The sequence below is a fragment of the Silene latifolia genome, chromosome X, assembly GCF_048544455.1.
Source record: "Silene latifolia isolate original U9 population chromosome X, ASM4854445v1, whole genome shotgun sequence".
Classification (NCBI taxonomy): Eukaryota; Viridiplantae; Streptophyta; class Magnoliopsida; order Caryophyllales; family Caryophyllaceae; genus Silene; species Silene latifolia.
The window spans coordinates 14,523,826-14,538,229 of record NC_133537.1 but is presented as its reverse complement, the minus strand read 5'-3'; the positions used below and the strand labels follow the sequence as shown (position 1 = coordinate 14,538,229).

The window sequence follows — 14,404 nt, the reverse complement described above, 5'->3', positions numbered from 1 at the left end:
GTGATACGATGCAAGACATCATGCACATATACCGTAACTCCTCGCAACATATCATCAAGACGCTATTATTTCGAACTAAGTTACTTGTCAACTTTCATAATGTCTCATTTGTCTGTTTTGGTTCAAATGAGCGCACTGTATCGCAAATTCGCGGATGAAAATTAAACCACCAACTTCATAATTAGGGTAAAAAAACTTTTATCACTTGAGCTAACTCTTGTTATTATCGAATAAGAGAATGAGAGATATACAAATACAAGATATATATGTCAGACTGACCATTTGACCGTTTCTTTGTCTAGGGCAAGTCATTCTTTCTTGAGGACAAGGTTTTTAATTTACCTCATCTAGTTGCACGGGTCGTGTATTTATTCTTTAATCTTTAATACGTATAAAAAGCTAAGCCAAGCAATAAAAAAAACTTTAATTCTTACAGTATATCGTTTCAATGTCTTTATGTGATTATTTATTGGTATGCCCCCAATTTTCTGAATTCAGGAAAAGTCATTGAAATTGAGTAAATATACCAAGGAAGATCCAAATAATTTTTTGGACCATTGCAAAACCAATGATATAAATAATTAAAAATCCGGCCCATGCTTGTATGAGTAAAATTTTTGTAATCAATACTTAAAAAAAATGTTTTTATTAAAATATACATTTCACGATTTTACTTAATTTTTTTTATTAAAATGTTTTCGCACGGCAATTAGGCCTGCCCTACTTTACGGCTCCGAGTGTTGGGCCGTGAAACATTGTCACATTCAAAAGATGAGTGTGGCGGAGATGCGCATGTTGAGGTGGATGTGCGGACATACAAGGAAAGATCGGTTAAGGAATGAGGTGATTAGGGAAAAGGTAAAAGTGGCGCCAATAGAGGACAAGATGATGGAAAACCGATTAAGATGGTTTGGCCATGTGAGAAGGAGACCTATGGGCCTTTTGTTAGGTTAGGAGGCTGAGACTTGGAGAATGAGAAAAAGGTCCTTAGAGCGAGAGGAAGACCGAGATAGACATGGTTGAGAGTGATAGAGCACGATATGAGAGTTCCGGGGCTTGAGGAGAGTATGGTGACGGAGAGGGCACAATGGAGGGAAAGGATACATGTGGATTTTTAGTATTTGATGTTTTTGACAGATTTAGTGTTTTTTATTCATTTAATTTAAAGAAATTAATTTATTTATTTTTCTCTCCTTTATTACACACTTTTTCAACAACCACTTTCTTATAGTTTTGACCTGGTTCATTCCGGATCCTTAATTCTATTTCGTTTTTCAAAATCGTTTTAATTTTTATTCTCGATTTAAATTTTAAGTTTTTATAAAAGAAAACCGGAATTCGATTTTAAAACCTGTAAGTTTACCTTGACTTTGTATTCCATTTCGCTCTCCCTTTTGTTTTTCATTTTTCCCTTTACTATTCGCATTTTGAGGAGGTGTGCGTTCACCCATTGACGGTTCTAAAGGATGATTCATGGCAGCCGACCCCAAATTATTTTGGGATTAAGGCTCTGATGTTGTTGTTGTTGTTGTATTAGTTTTCCAGTTTTATTTTTTTCCCCTTATTAATAAGACAAAAGGAGTGAGATATGAAAAATTAATAACGTGTTAATTTAAAATCTATTAATAATACATTAATTCTAATCAGTATTTAATAAGTTAATTACCACCCCTATAAATGATCTTTAAATAATTCGACAATAAGTGGATAGTCTTGTGTATGGGTGGTCAAATTTATATTTATGTTGTAAATTAGAATGAATTTATTTGTATTAATAAATTTGCTACTCCATATTTTATATAGTCAAAGCAAGCTAAATTTGAATCCTAACTCCATTATTGTGGAAAAGTTATTCCAACTTAGTTACTTGTGTATGTTAAATTGAGCTAATCGAGCAAACATTATTTTAACCCAGTCTGTTTAGAACGTCTTAAACTTATAGGAGTAATATAGTCATTCTGTAAGCTAAAAGAGGTCATCTTAAGCTTAAACGGTCTCAAGTAAGATATTGTGATCGATAATTTTTTGATATCGTTTCGATCAATTTGATGTGGCTACATTAAAATTTAACTAAGCTAAAGTACATATGGAGGAGGGTACCCGGAAGGAAGAAAAAGGCAGCTAGATTATTTATCAGATCAGACTCGATAATAATAATCTTGTTCAACAATGATATGTTAATCATCAGATTAGGTATTTAGAGAGAAAGCTATTTACCTTGTAGCTTTTATGTACTATAGTGGTAAAATTGTAATGATTATGCCTCCAAATATTATTTCCATATGACAACTTTGTTGCCCCCTCCTTAATTTAAAATAACAAAAGATTAGGGCACACAACACCATTGAAGGTCGAGATAAATCAGGAGTATGCATCTTTTTAGGGTAAAAGCATGAAATTATTAAACTTTATGGTAGGTCATTCCCCAAAAAAATTTATACGGAATATACTAGTTTATTAATGCCCAAAAAAAGCATTTTTTTTTAGAGTAATTTGTTCATTTTTTTTAAAGATAGGCCTAGTCAGTTTTGATGTTGTAGGATTCGAATTTTAGATCCGATTGTCACCTTTAGTTGCATAAAATGATAAAAACTCGAACTTTAATAATATAATTAAGCATTGATTAAAAAAAAATTGAATCTTAGCTTCTCGATAAATTTATCTGAGAATCTAAAATTTGTTTAATTTGACTTGTTATGCGAAGAAGAATTCATTAATTCATAAGAATTGTCAATTACATAAGCAAAGTAAATACGACGAGTAATATAATTTGCTGTATATACTCTATTTAGTCTTCAATACATTTCTCAAAAATATACCAGCGATCGAGTATCGTGAAATTGTACTCTTGAAGACATATTTATGTGCGTTAAGTACATAATTGCCTCTGTTTCATTCAGTTGTTTACCTTTTTTTATTTTCTATTTTATTCTTTATGATAGGCGATAATTTGCACATCAATTTCTGATGATGTATTTTTAAGATTTTTTCTCTAATTAACCTCTTATCATTTGTCCTTAGCGTTGCATAAGAAAAACGTTACTATATTGTATATATGCCCTGTTTGGCAAACAATAGAAGCAGATTCATGATAGCGGATAACGTTAGTAGAATATGGTTAGTAGATTTCAGTAGCATGTTTGACTATCAAATAAAATTATCAGAATTAGAAAAAGGTGTTTGGTAATTAGCAAATTATATGATAATCAGAATGGTTTCATATATAAATTGAATATGCTAATACAATATGTTGCGATTAGCAGAATATTCAAAAACAGTAGATTTTGACCAATATGCTATCAGAATACGCCGTTTACCAAACACATCAAAATAATAAATTGTTTGGCCAATCTACTAACTAAACCGAAATCTACTAATTTTATTCAATATGCTGTTGTTTACAAGGCCATAATTAAATGATAAGATTAGTTAAAGTTGAAAACCACCTTAGGTTAGTAGTGGTTGTAATCATGATGTTAAGCACTGAATATTACCCAAATATTCATCAGATAAATAAAATATGAGATCACTAAATAACTGAAAGAGAAAGTTTGGCACCACTTGTTAGTTGAAAGGTACCCTTACTGATAAAGGAAGAAAAAACAAAGTATATAGATCACCTTGTTGGAATTTTTCAAATATTCACGTCAAGTCAATTTTTTAAGCATTACATGTATGAAACGTTGCATTCTTTCCTCCTTTTGGCCAAGAATTCAGCCTGTTTTGCATTTTCATACAGCTTGGAATTTTGCATATTACAATTTATCTAAGAAACTATCACCTATTCATATAAAAAAAAAAATTGTTGAATAATTATGTTACTTGTCATTCCGAACGACTAGTACGAGAGTTTCGCCCAAACAATTATGGTATGATTAAGGATTTGCTAATTGTTAGAATATGCCTTGAATCTGTTCTGAATTCCGCATCTGATTTAGTTTCCTTATCTGTTTAGGAAACTATTATTTAGTTTCCTTGTCTGTTTAATTTAGGAAATTGTTAGGGTTTCATAATTCTGTTAAGGAAAATATCTGTTATGATAGTACTATATAAACTCTCATAAGCCGTCTATTTTATTCATTTAGAAATCTGTCAAAAATCCGAGTCGTCTGAAATCTGAATACTCTAACGAGAATACTCTGAAATCTGTAATCCTCAAGATCAATAATATTCTTCCCTTCTGCCGGTGGACGTAGCTAACAAATTGTTAGTGAACCACGTAAATTTGTTGTCTTTTTCACGTTCTTTATTTATCTTTCTTACATCCGTTATAACACTAATATTCTGACTGGGTTAGGGTTATAGGGTTTGTTTATGAGTTTTCCATAATTATGTTTAGATTTAGGGAGTTTCTTGTGTATACTCTTATTGCGTCATTCTAAAGTTATGCGTATCGATCATAACTTCTGTGTTCTGTAACTCCGCAATAATATTACGTAAAATATTTTTTTTTTCTTTTGGATTATATGTAGCTATCACATCGATGGTAAAGCACATAAATCTATTTATCTATTTTATTTATTTGTTCTTTTTCACTTCTACCATAACAAATACTGAGTATATTGCAAACAATTTCCTCAAGACAATAAAATAAAGGGTTTTTCTACATGGTAACCCCGTGTTTTTTCCGATTCTATTCCCTTTCCAAAACACACACGTGATAACCCTAAACTCTATTAATACGTATTGGCATGACCCTAAAGTTGTATTCCGTCAATTTTTCCGTTAAGTCCTAACGGAAAGTGAGGTGGCTAATTTAATTTTGAGTTTTTTCTACATGGTAACCTTGTGTTTTAAAAAATTATACATGATAACCCTATTTTTGTACAAAACATGCATGCTTACAAAAATACTCATTCGATTAATTGTTTTTCTCTCATTTTCACTCGATTACTCTATCTGTTTTTTATACGCTCATGCTAACGAACTGTTTCCACCTCCACATCCTTGATGTTATTAATTTGATTATTCAGATTGTTTCCAATTCCCGAACAATTAATCATTTGACTCTTTTTGTCGGAGGCTTATTCATTCGGTCAAAGCTCGCTCCCAGCCAACAAATGGGCGAGCGCAGGGAGGGAGACTAAGTTATTCACCTTGCAGACAAAAAGCGATATAGAAAGTGAGACGCCCGAAGAAAAATAATTCTATCAAACACATTCCTCCAATATCCTTCATATAAACGAGTATTGAAATATCTTTTTTCGGTATTGTAAAAAGCCTTAACTAGATCTTTAAAATTCCAAAGTAAAACCTCCCATAGGAGCGAAAGGAAGGAGATGTAAAAGATTAATCATTATTTGTGTTAGAGTAATCGAGTGAAAATGAGAGAAAAATGATTAATTGAATGAGTAGTTTTTTAAGCGTGTGTGTTTTATACAAAAATTGGGTTATCGTGTACAATTTTTTAAAACACAAGGTTATCATGTAGAAAAAACTCAAAATTAAATTAGCCACGTCACTTTCCGTTAGCTACTTAACAGAAAAACTGACGGAATACAAGTTCAAGGTCATGTTAATATGTATTAAGTGAGTTCAAGGTTACCACGTGTGTGTTTTAAAAATGGAAAGTTACCATGTAGAATCGGAAAAAATACAGGGTTATCATGTAGAAAAACCCTAAAATAAATGATCACATGACTACGCTAGTTAAACAATTGATGTATGACATAATTATGAATGTGACAATGATGCAATGGTTATATGTCATCTTCATTTCATTCATTACTCCATTTTTCATTAGACTCTTTGCCTAAAGCCTTAATTTTCTCACAACAGATTTCTTAAATGCATTCCTAAAACAATCAAAGATGCATTTAATTAGGTTTTAATGGTCATGTCATTTTCTATTCATTTAAACTTCCAGGAATGAAATTACGAATACTTTTATGAACGAGTATTAATATTAATTAATAAGTCTGGTGCATGTAAGATAAAGTAATTTGATTTTATGTTAGTATATACTAGTTCAGATCCCGTGCTAAAGCACGGTATTTGTGAGGGTTAAATTAATTGAGCTTTAATTTTTACATAAATGGGTTGTAGTTATATAGTATGTACGTTATTTAAAAAGACAAAATTTATTTATACATCAAAATTTATTTATACATCATAAGATTTGGAGATTTTATTTGTATTAATTATACTCTATAATCTATATCTATATTATACTTTATACAAACACTATAATGTTTGGAGCTAGTACTTTTCTGTGTATAGAAATATAGGATACTGAATATTTTATTTGTGGCAAAGATTGCGCATATAATTATGGAAATTCTATTAGTATTAAATAAGGTAATATTAATATAAAATATCAATGTTTGGGGCCCACCGAGTTTCTTGTTTTAGAGAAAAAATATACTGGCACATTGAATTTTTTGTTGGTCCACTAATGTATTGAATGGTAGTGAATTAAGATGACAAATAAAAATAGGCCCACCTATAGGAGAATGCATTTAGGCGGGAAAAATATTGAGTTTTCTTATTCTTTTAGTTTAGTGGGGATTTACCTTATTTGATAAAATTATTATTAAAAAATGCTATGTTCAATACATATAATGATCACACGAACGGAAATGGTGTAAACTCAACCCAATTTTACAAAAATAATAATTAAATTAAAGGAAAATGCAATGGCGACACCGGGTGTTACTCAAATTGAGCGACACCCGGGGCATTATTGTAATTTACTTGGGTATTTTTCTTTGTTTACATCAAAATTCGAATTTCAAACTAATTAGTATTAAAGGGTAATTTAGGAAATTAACATTAGTTAATTAATTATGAGAAGAATAATAAATTATTTATAGAAAAAAAAAATTAATAGATTATGTAGGATTTTGGGGAAATCTAAATGTATATTCAATCACAAATCTCATACATTACGGTTGTTAGCTGCAATCTTGGTACCCCAATTTGTGCGTAACAAATTCGATGAACAAAAAAAGTCAATACTTGAAATATTAATGATTCAAATTCAAATATACCCCATAATCATCTTGCTTTCATGGTGTTTGAGTCTTACGAGATGTGGGTACTCAAAGGTACTGCAAATCTTGATCACACGTCTTTGTTTGTTATTTTATATTTTTCCTTCATGTGAATAAACACAACAAATTTGATGACAAATTATATTTCATCATTCGTTCGTACAATTGAACTTATCTGAACAATTATAAATCTAGGGGAGGAAATTTTTGTAAAGTATTTGTAGTTTTGACAATAGAATTCTCTCATTTTTTTGGTTAATTGGTAAAAGTATGATTTGATGAAGATAAAAATGTGTTATGATATGGATTATGAATTACGATTATATCCCTATGATATTGGCGCAAAAATGAAAATTACTTTTTAATTTTTAATTTTTTCTATTTTTTTTATTAGGGTGTTATCGAAACTCGGTAACACCCGGTGTCGCCTTAGCACCACAAATAAAATCATCTAAAGATCAATTAGTTGAGCGCCTCGTAATATTCATGTAAGCTCGTTCAACTATTTTGTGTCTCTAACTCTCTATGATTACCATGGACCAATACTCACGACATCCCTATTTTATCTTCATTAATGTGCATCTTCAGAACATTTAGACCGACATTTTAAATTAACTTTATAACAAACATGTAATTAATGATTATTAAACATGAACATTCAAATCCCTCTATTTCCAATTCATGGATTATACAACCAGTTGTATATGTTGTACGATGTAGAATTTGAGCTTTGTGATAAAGTATATGAGCTTTATGTTAAAGAATATGAGCTTTATTAGAAAGTATTGAACTCATCCATTTACACATTAAAAACATGAAATTTGAATTAGCTCAGAAAAAATACATATAAGCTCGAATTCTTATACCTTGGTTGTACCATGCTTATGGTACAACTGGATGTATAATCCTATTTGTGCTCTATTTCGGTTATTTGTTTACCTATTTGGTTTTAGTTATCTCACTTAATTGTTAACTTTCTATTTTGGGAATGCATTTTATAGACAATTTGATCTTACACATTTAATTTGTTCCACTTGTCATCTAATAATTAGCCATTTCCTTTTCCTTGGTCTTTATTGCAAAATCTAAGATAAACAAATAATCAGGTAAAATGATTAAATTATACTGGAGGTAAAAAAAAAAAGTAAAATCTAATTTGATGCTACATTTACCTAAATCATAAGTTCATCATCATTTGATACATGATCTCACTAGCCAAGTAATACCTATAAAACATGGTACCCCTACTATCTAATACACACATCAAATGGAGGAGAGTTTCTCTCCATTTCCTAAAAAGAAATGGAGAGGTCATTTTCTTTCGTTGGTCCAGATCGTATTCTGGCATCATCAAATGACTCAAAATTTATAGGAAGAAATAAAGGAATAATGAGATTTGGTGGGAAAAATATTATTAAATGAGTTTAAGAGAGAAAATAGAGAGGATCCATTTTCCATCAAATGAGTCACCTACATTCTTTTAAGTCAAAACTTGATTGAGCCAAGATAGTGGACCCACATAATTATCCTTAATATATACTCCTATTATTTCCTCCCTATATTCCTCAATTCCCAAGTCCCAACCCCCTATATCTTTATAAACCATGACACAAGCTAATAAGTAGCTACTCTCCCTTTCAAACTCCTCTTCTCCCTCCTTAAAACTCTCCTAAAATTCTAAATAATTCATTCTACCAATTATTCACCTAAATTGACACTCCTGCACCATACTAAACCTCAAAAATGCATATAAAAATTAAGAACATGAAAGGCATAGATCTTTCTTGTGCTTCACCATCATCAACTGCTATTTGTTCTAGCATGGACCAACGTTCTGTCATTAAAAACAGCACCAAATCATTCCAACGTTTAAATTCCTACTTAGGTGATCATTACAAAACTTTAACCAACAATAATAATATTAGTAATAATATTAATCCTTATTATTCTCCTCCAAGAGCTCCTTGCATTTCTGAACTACCCTTCACTCCTAGGCCTTCCTCCTTCTCTAGCTACCGCGACAAAACTCGTAAACCTACGTCCGAGGTTAAGCATAGTGATGTTATCACTAGAAGGAGAAGAAGCTCAGTTGAGTTAAGGGATATCAAACATTATAACAATAATCGTCACGAGTATAGTAATTCTTCAAGGTATCTCTTAGCCGAGTCTAGATATTTAGACTCGCTTTACGGGTCTAAAAGTACGAGAAGTAATTTGGCTGGAAAAGACAATGATACCCCGAGTACTCCGGTGTTTGGTTCTGAGGGAAGGAGGAGTACAAGCAGGGTCGAAACGAAGCGTTTTGGATCAATGTTGGATGATGAAAAGGAGAAGATTAGGCAACATTTTTCATTGATTGATGTTAGTGATGATCATAGGAGGGGTAAATCCGGAATTAAGCAGAGGAATTCAGGGGAAACAGAATATGATGGTCAAAGTCAAAGTCGAAGTCAAAGGCAGAGGAGCATGGGTATCGCCCGTATGGGATCTTCCCGTTCTCCCGACCAGGTAAATTATTTTAATCTGAGTAAATTGTGTTTTACGATATTAGTCCTGTATAAAACGGTTTAACATGTACTCCGTAGCAGTTTTATGCATGAATTTGTGGAATGTCCAATCGATGAAAGATTAAATTTTTATTAATTTGTAAAATCGTCTTGTTTGATAATCTGTGTTTGTTATATCCCGATTTGTAAATATACTCCGACATAAAGATTGCTATAGTTAAAGGTAAGATTTGAATTTGTGACTTGATGTAACTGAATATTAGTCAACATGCCAAGACCATTAACATATTCCTATTGCTTTTTTTTTTTGTGTAAATCGTTTTATATAAGTGTTACGATAAAATCAAGGATGGAGTAATATTTTGTACTTAAATAATCCCACTAAAATAACTTTCAGCAACCACCATGTTCCTTGATAACACTGTCTTTGGTAGATTGGTTTACTTGTTTTATAGGAGACTTTTAATATGTCAGTTATTAAAACGGCCTATTTATTACGGACTATTTTATTAAAACCCAATTAGTGTAGCGTACATGTGAATCACTTACCTAATTTTAAGCAAGATACTAGAGGTACTAAGAATCTTAGATGCTTTGATTGTTTTATTACATAAACATAAAAGCTGTTATTATGATGCTTATGGTAACGGGCATCTTATGGTCAGATATTAATTACTGTAATAAGTACACCCTCCCAGTCACTATAATGTTCTCTCTTTCCCAAAACGGATTATTCAAGTAATGTTCCCCTTTCTATTTTTAGAAACTTTTACTCTTATTTTATTCATTTCTCTCTCCTATCACCAAACCCCACACAACTCTTTTACTCTTATTTTATTACTTTCATTTATGTTTTGGCACACATTCTTTATTTAACTACTAATAATTCATCCCTCTCTCCTATCACCAACCCCACACAATTCTTTTACTCCTATTTTAATACTTTTCCTTAAGTATCGTGCCATTATCAAAGGGGAACATTATGACGACTGGGAGGGAGTAGTAATTAAAGCTAATAATGTGGTCAGATGTTCGAGTTAAAAGCCTTGATGGAGGAGTATATACTACACTATAGTACAAAATCCACAGTTCACACAGTATTAGTATTATATGAGATGGGGTAGAACTTTGATGATGTTGTCTCTAGCTGTCCTTTCCGAATAGTTTTTTCGGTAATTATTCTATGAGACGGTCTCATACTATGAAACGGTTTTTTAGTATTAGAAACATTTATTTATTGATATTTGATAGCCATAAATGAATAATTTGTATAGTTTTGGTAATTATGGTTTGGTGTGTGATGTGTCATGTGTCATGCATCAGGTAGTTGTATTGAGGGTGTCATTGCACTGCAAAGGTTGTGAAAAAAAGCTCAGGAATCATCTTTCTAAAATGGAAGGTAATTTTTGTTTCATTTACTATCTAAACTATGTTACTGCTTGATTTATCGTACCTGGATAAAAAAAATCGATCCTACGTGAACTTATCGAAAGCTTAACGGAATTAATTTGTTTTAATTAATAATGCAGGAGTGACTTCGTATAGTATCGACATGGAAACGAAAAAAGTGACTGTTATCGGATATGTGACGCCGGTAGAGGTACTGACAAGTATTTCCAAAGTAAAGAATGCACAATTCTGGCCTTCTCAAGTTTCATCCTCGTCGAATTCGACATCAACGACATCGTCCACTTCTTCGTCAAGCTCGTCAACGATAGACCTAAATTGACAGAAGTAATGAATGAAAGGTTAATGTAATGTACTCCCACCGTCTCAATCATTTGTTTATCTTTGATTAAAATCTCCCTAATAAACATTACAAAAAAAAAAAAGTAAACAAATGAACGAGACGGAGGGAGTATAATTTAGCAGTACTATCTAGTTTGAGATTTCTATAGTGCATTAAGCTGCTGTCATGTATTTCTCTCATTTAGCTCTTGGCAAAAAGGTGTTATTTGCTACTATATGTCTGTGTGATACAATTTGCTTGGTTTGTTTGAGATGATGATACAATGCGCTTTTGTGCATTATCTTAATGGGGCTATTGCCTATTGTTTGGAAATTATATTTTTTCAGCGAGGATAAACGGGTAATATTCAGAATTTTTGGAAATTATAACTAAAAACATTGAAATTTTTATCCTCCAGCAAGGGCCTGCGCCTCTGTAACTTGACACTACTTCGAATTATTCAATTTTCTTAATTTGGAATCAAATAATTCTATTACATAGAATCAAAGTATTTTACTTCATTAAATTTATTAAAAACCGTCTTACATGAGACTTACTCTCACCTCATGAAAGGTTGTGGATCAGGCCCGTCTAGCCCATAGCGCTCTATGGGCACTTGCACCGGGCCTCAAGATTTTGGGGCCCAAATCTTGCCATGACCCATATAATTTTAAAAAAAAAAAATTAAAAGCAATAAATTATGTAGGAAGGACGTATACTTGTGACTAATTTCTCTTCCCCAAAAAGCCCAAATATGGGAGTAATTGAATCTTTCCCAAAAAAAATTAAATCTCCTTTTTAATCTTCCCATAAAGTTATTTAACCTTCTTTTATAATCTTTAAATAAAATTATTCCAAATCACTCCTCACAAATCATTGCAAGTTCGAGAGAATAGAATCAAAAGTTTGCAATATAGTTGTTTTCAATTGTCTATAAAAATCCGAGATTTACAATCGAAATAGGTAATATTTCTTCTTATTTCTAATGAATTCTATTATGTATGATAATGTCTATTTCTTGTGAATCTTGTCTTTATTTTCCTTTCATATTATTGTCTTATGGTTTATTTGTTTCATGTTCAATATTATTCTAAAATTTAATGCATTTGCAGTATTGGAGGAAGGACAAAGAGTCAGAAATCAGAGAACTTGTTTTATCGATTGTTAATTCACACACCGTCGTGACGACAATTCTTTGAATTTGCTTAAAAAAAAACTACACGAAAGAATCGTTTTTCAAATAATTGTAGTTTGCATTGATATTTTATGTAAAGTTATTTGATTTTTTAAAATTTGAGGCCTCATATTCTTTTTTGCACCGGGCCTCCACTTTTCTCGAGACGGCCCTGTTGTGGATGATTAAAGTGAGAGATGAAGTAAATGCCAACTCCTTAACCTCAATAATCATATGGGGTCATACATATATAATTATTGATATATGTACAAAATGGTATAGTGGTACCATGTAGATGAGTATGACAAGAGAAGCAAACCCATGATCCAATTGCAGTTGCATCAATATCTGAGCATGCGCCAAACTATTATTCAACTCACACAGCATTCACCGGTGGGTGACTGATCGAACAGACGAACACCCGATGCTAATGAATTGTACACTGTTTGAGTAATAACATGAACATGATTTCACTTTTGTTTTTAATCCCCTCGCTCGTTTTTGAATGATCCACCTTACTCTATCGGGAGTAGGTTTACGTTTGTAAATTTGAATTTGGATGATACTTTTTAGATTACTTTTATACTAACCCTTATTTTTGTGTCTCGTTGGTTGGTGTAAATTAACTATAGAAAATGCGTGTAATATGCTACAGATTATTATCGATTAATATTGTTTAGGGAGTGTATATTATGGCGAAAATATATAAACAGGTGTTCATGACGTCAAAGTAAAAAAAAATATGAAATGAGTCAAATGAACAGATGAGAGAAAAAGCAAAATGTTTAGGGGCAAGGACAAAATATTTATCCCATCTATCTACCTAGGTAGGTATTAACCCGTTTAATATTTAAAACGGAAATGACCGTCTTAAGGGATCTGAGACCAATTGAAAAAAAAAAAAAAACTAGTACAAAACATGAATATTCTATTTAAATCTTTGTGAATTAAAAGTGTAGGACTTTAAATCCAATATTTGAATAACTCTATCTTTTACGTGTTAAAGTTTATAACTAAGGTCCACAGTAGTAGAAAACTTTAGTGATGAGTGTTTGTTTTATGCTTTTAGGGAACGATCAAGAATAATCTAATCTGCCTTAAAAATCCACAAAAATAAAGGCAGAAAAGAAGTAGAATGTCTTGACTATGAGTACTTAATTTTGGAAGCATGCAAGTGAAAACGCCATTTTTCTATCCACATTTCTCATCATTTCATTCATTATTATTTGTCCCCTCTTTTCTTGTTTTTCCTATCTATTTTGTTCGGTATTTGGTAGTTTTGGACGGCTAGAACGAAAAATACGGGAAAAAATAAAGTAGAAAAGCATGCATCCACCTACTAAAGAGGTTGGATTATTTTGCATAATTACATTTATGACTTCCTTGATCAATGCTTTATAGGCTGATTTGGACCGGCGCACCATGGATGGTTGGTTATTCTACAATCTACTATTTATGTATGGTCTTAGCTCGGTGGTTAAGACTCAGATATCATGATAATCGTGACAAACTGACAATAGCTCACATGTTCGAATTCATATAGTCCGAATGATTTGAGCCGACCCATTGGTTATTCAATCTTAATTAAGGGTTTCGAATTCAAGACAATTTCAAATATGCTGAGAATAACTTTTTTTTAGCAAGCTTCATCATATTTGTACACGGGTTCAGATCTCGAGCAAATCAGATGTTACAAACTAGACTTGGCGAAATCTACCCGACCCGAATGATACGACCCGACGGATTCTCGAACTTATGACTTCAACTTGACCCGACTCAAATGTTTCTTGTTGAAAATTGACTGTTATTTCTAAATAACTTTATAATAATATACCCGAACCTGAAATGGCTGACCCAATTCGATTTGACGTAAATTCTTTCAAATCCAAATTAACTTAACCCGGTTGACCCGTTTTCCAGGTCTATTACAAACTCAAAACTACACTACATGATATAGCACAAAATCATTTAACCACATGTGATGAACTTGCAACAAATAAAT

The 14,404-nt window shown here is 31.8% G+C and overlaps 1 protein-coding gene across 1 annotated transcript; it reads left to right on the top strand.

Moving 5' to 3' along the window:
* The first annotated feature begins 8,559 nt into the window (after positions 1-8,559).
* Positions 8,560-11,561, top strand: LOC141622985 (uncharacterized). The gene is made up of 3 exons (XM_074439017.1): positions 8,560-9,500; positions 10,823-10,898; positions 11,029-11,561. Exons 1-3 carry the CDS (start codon positions 8,736-8,738, stop codon positions 11,226-11,228), a joined length of 1,041 nt encoding a protein of 346 aa, XP_074295118.1. The 5' UTR covers positions 8,560-8,735; the 3' UTR covers positions 11,229-11,561.
* Positions 11,562-14,404: the final 2,843 nt, after the last annotated feature.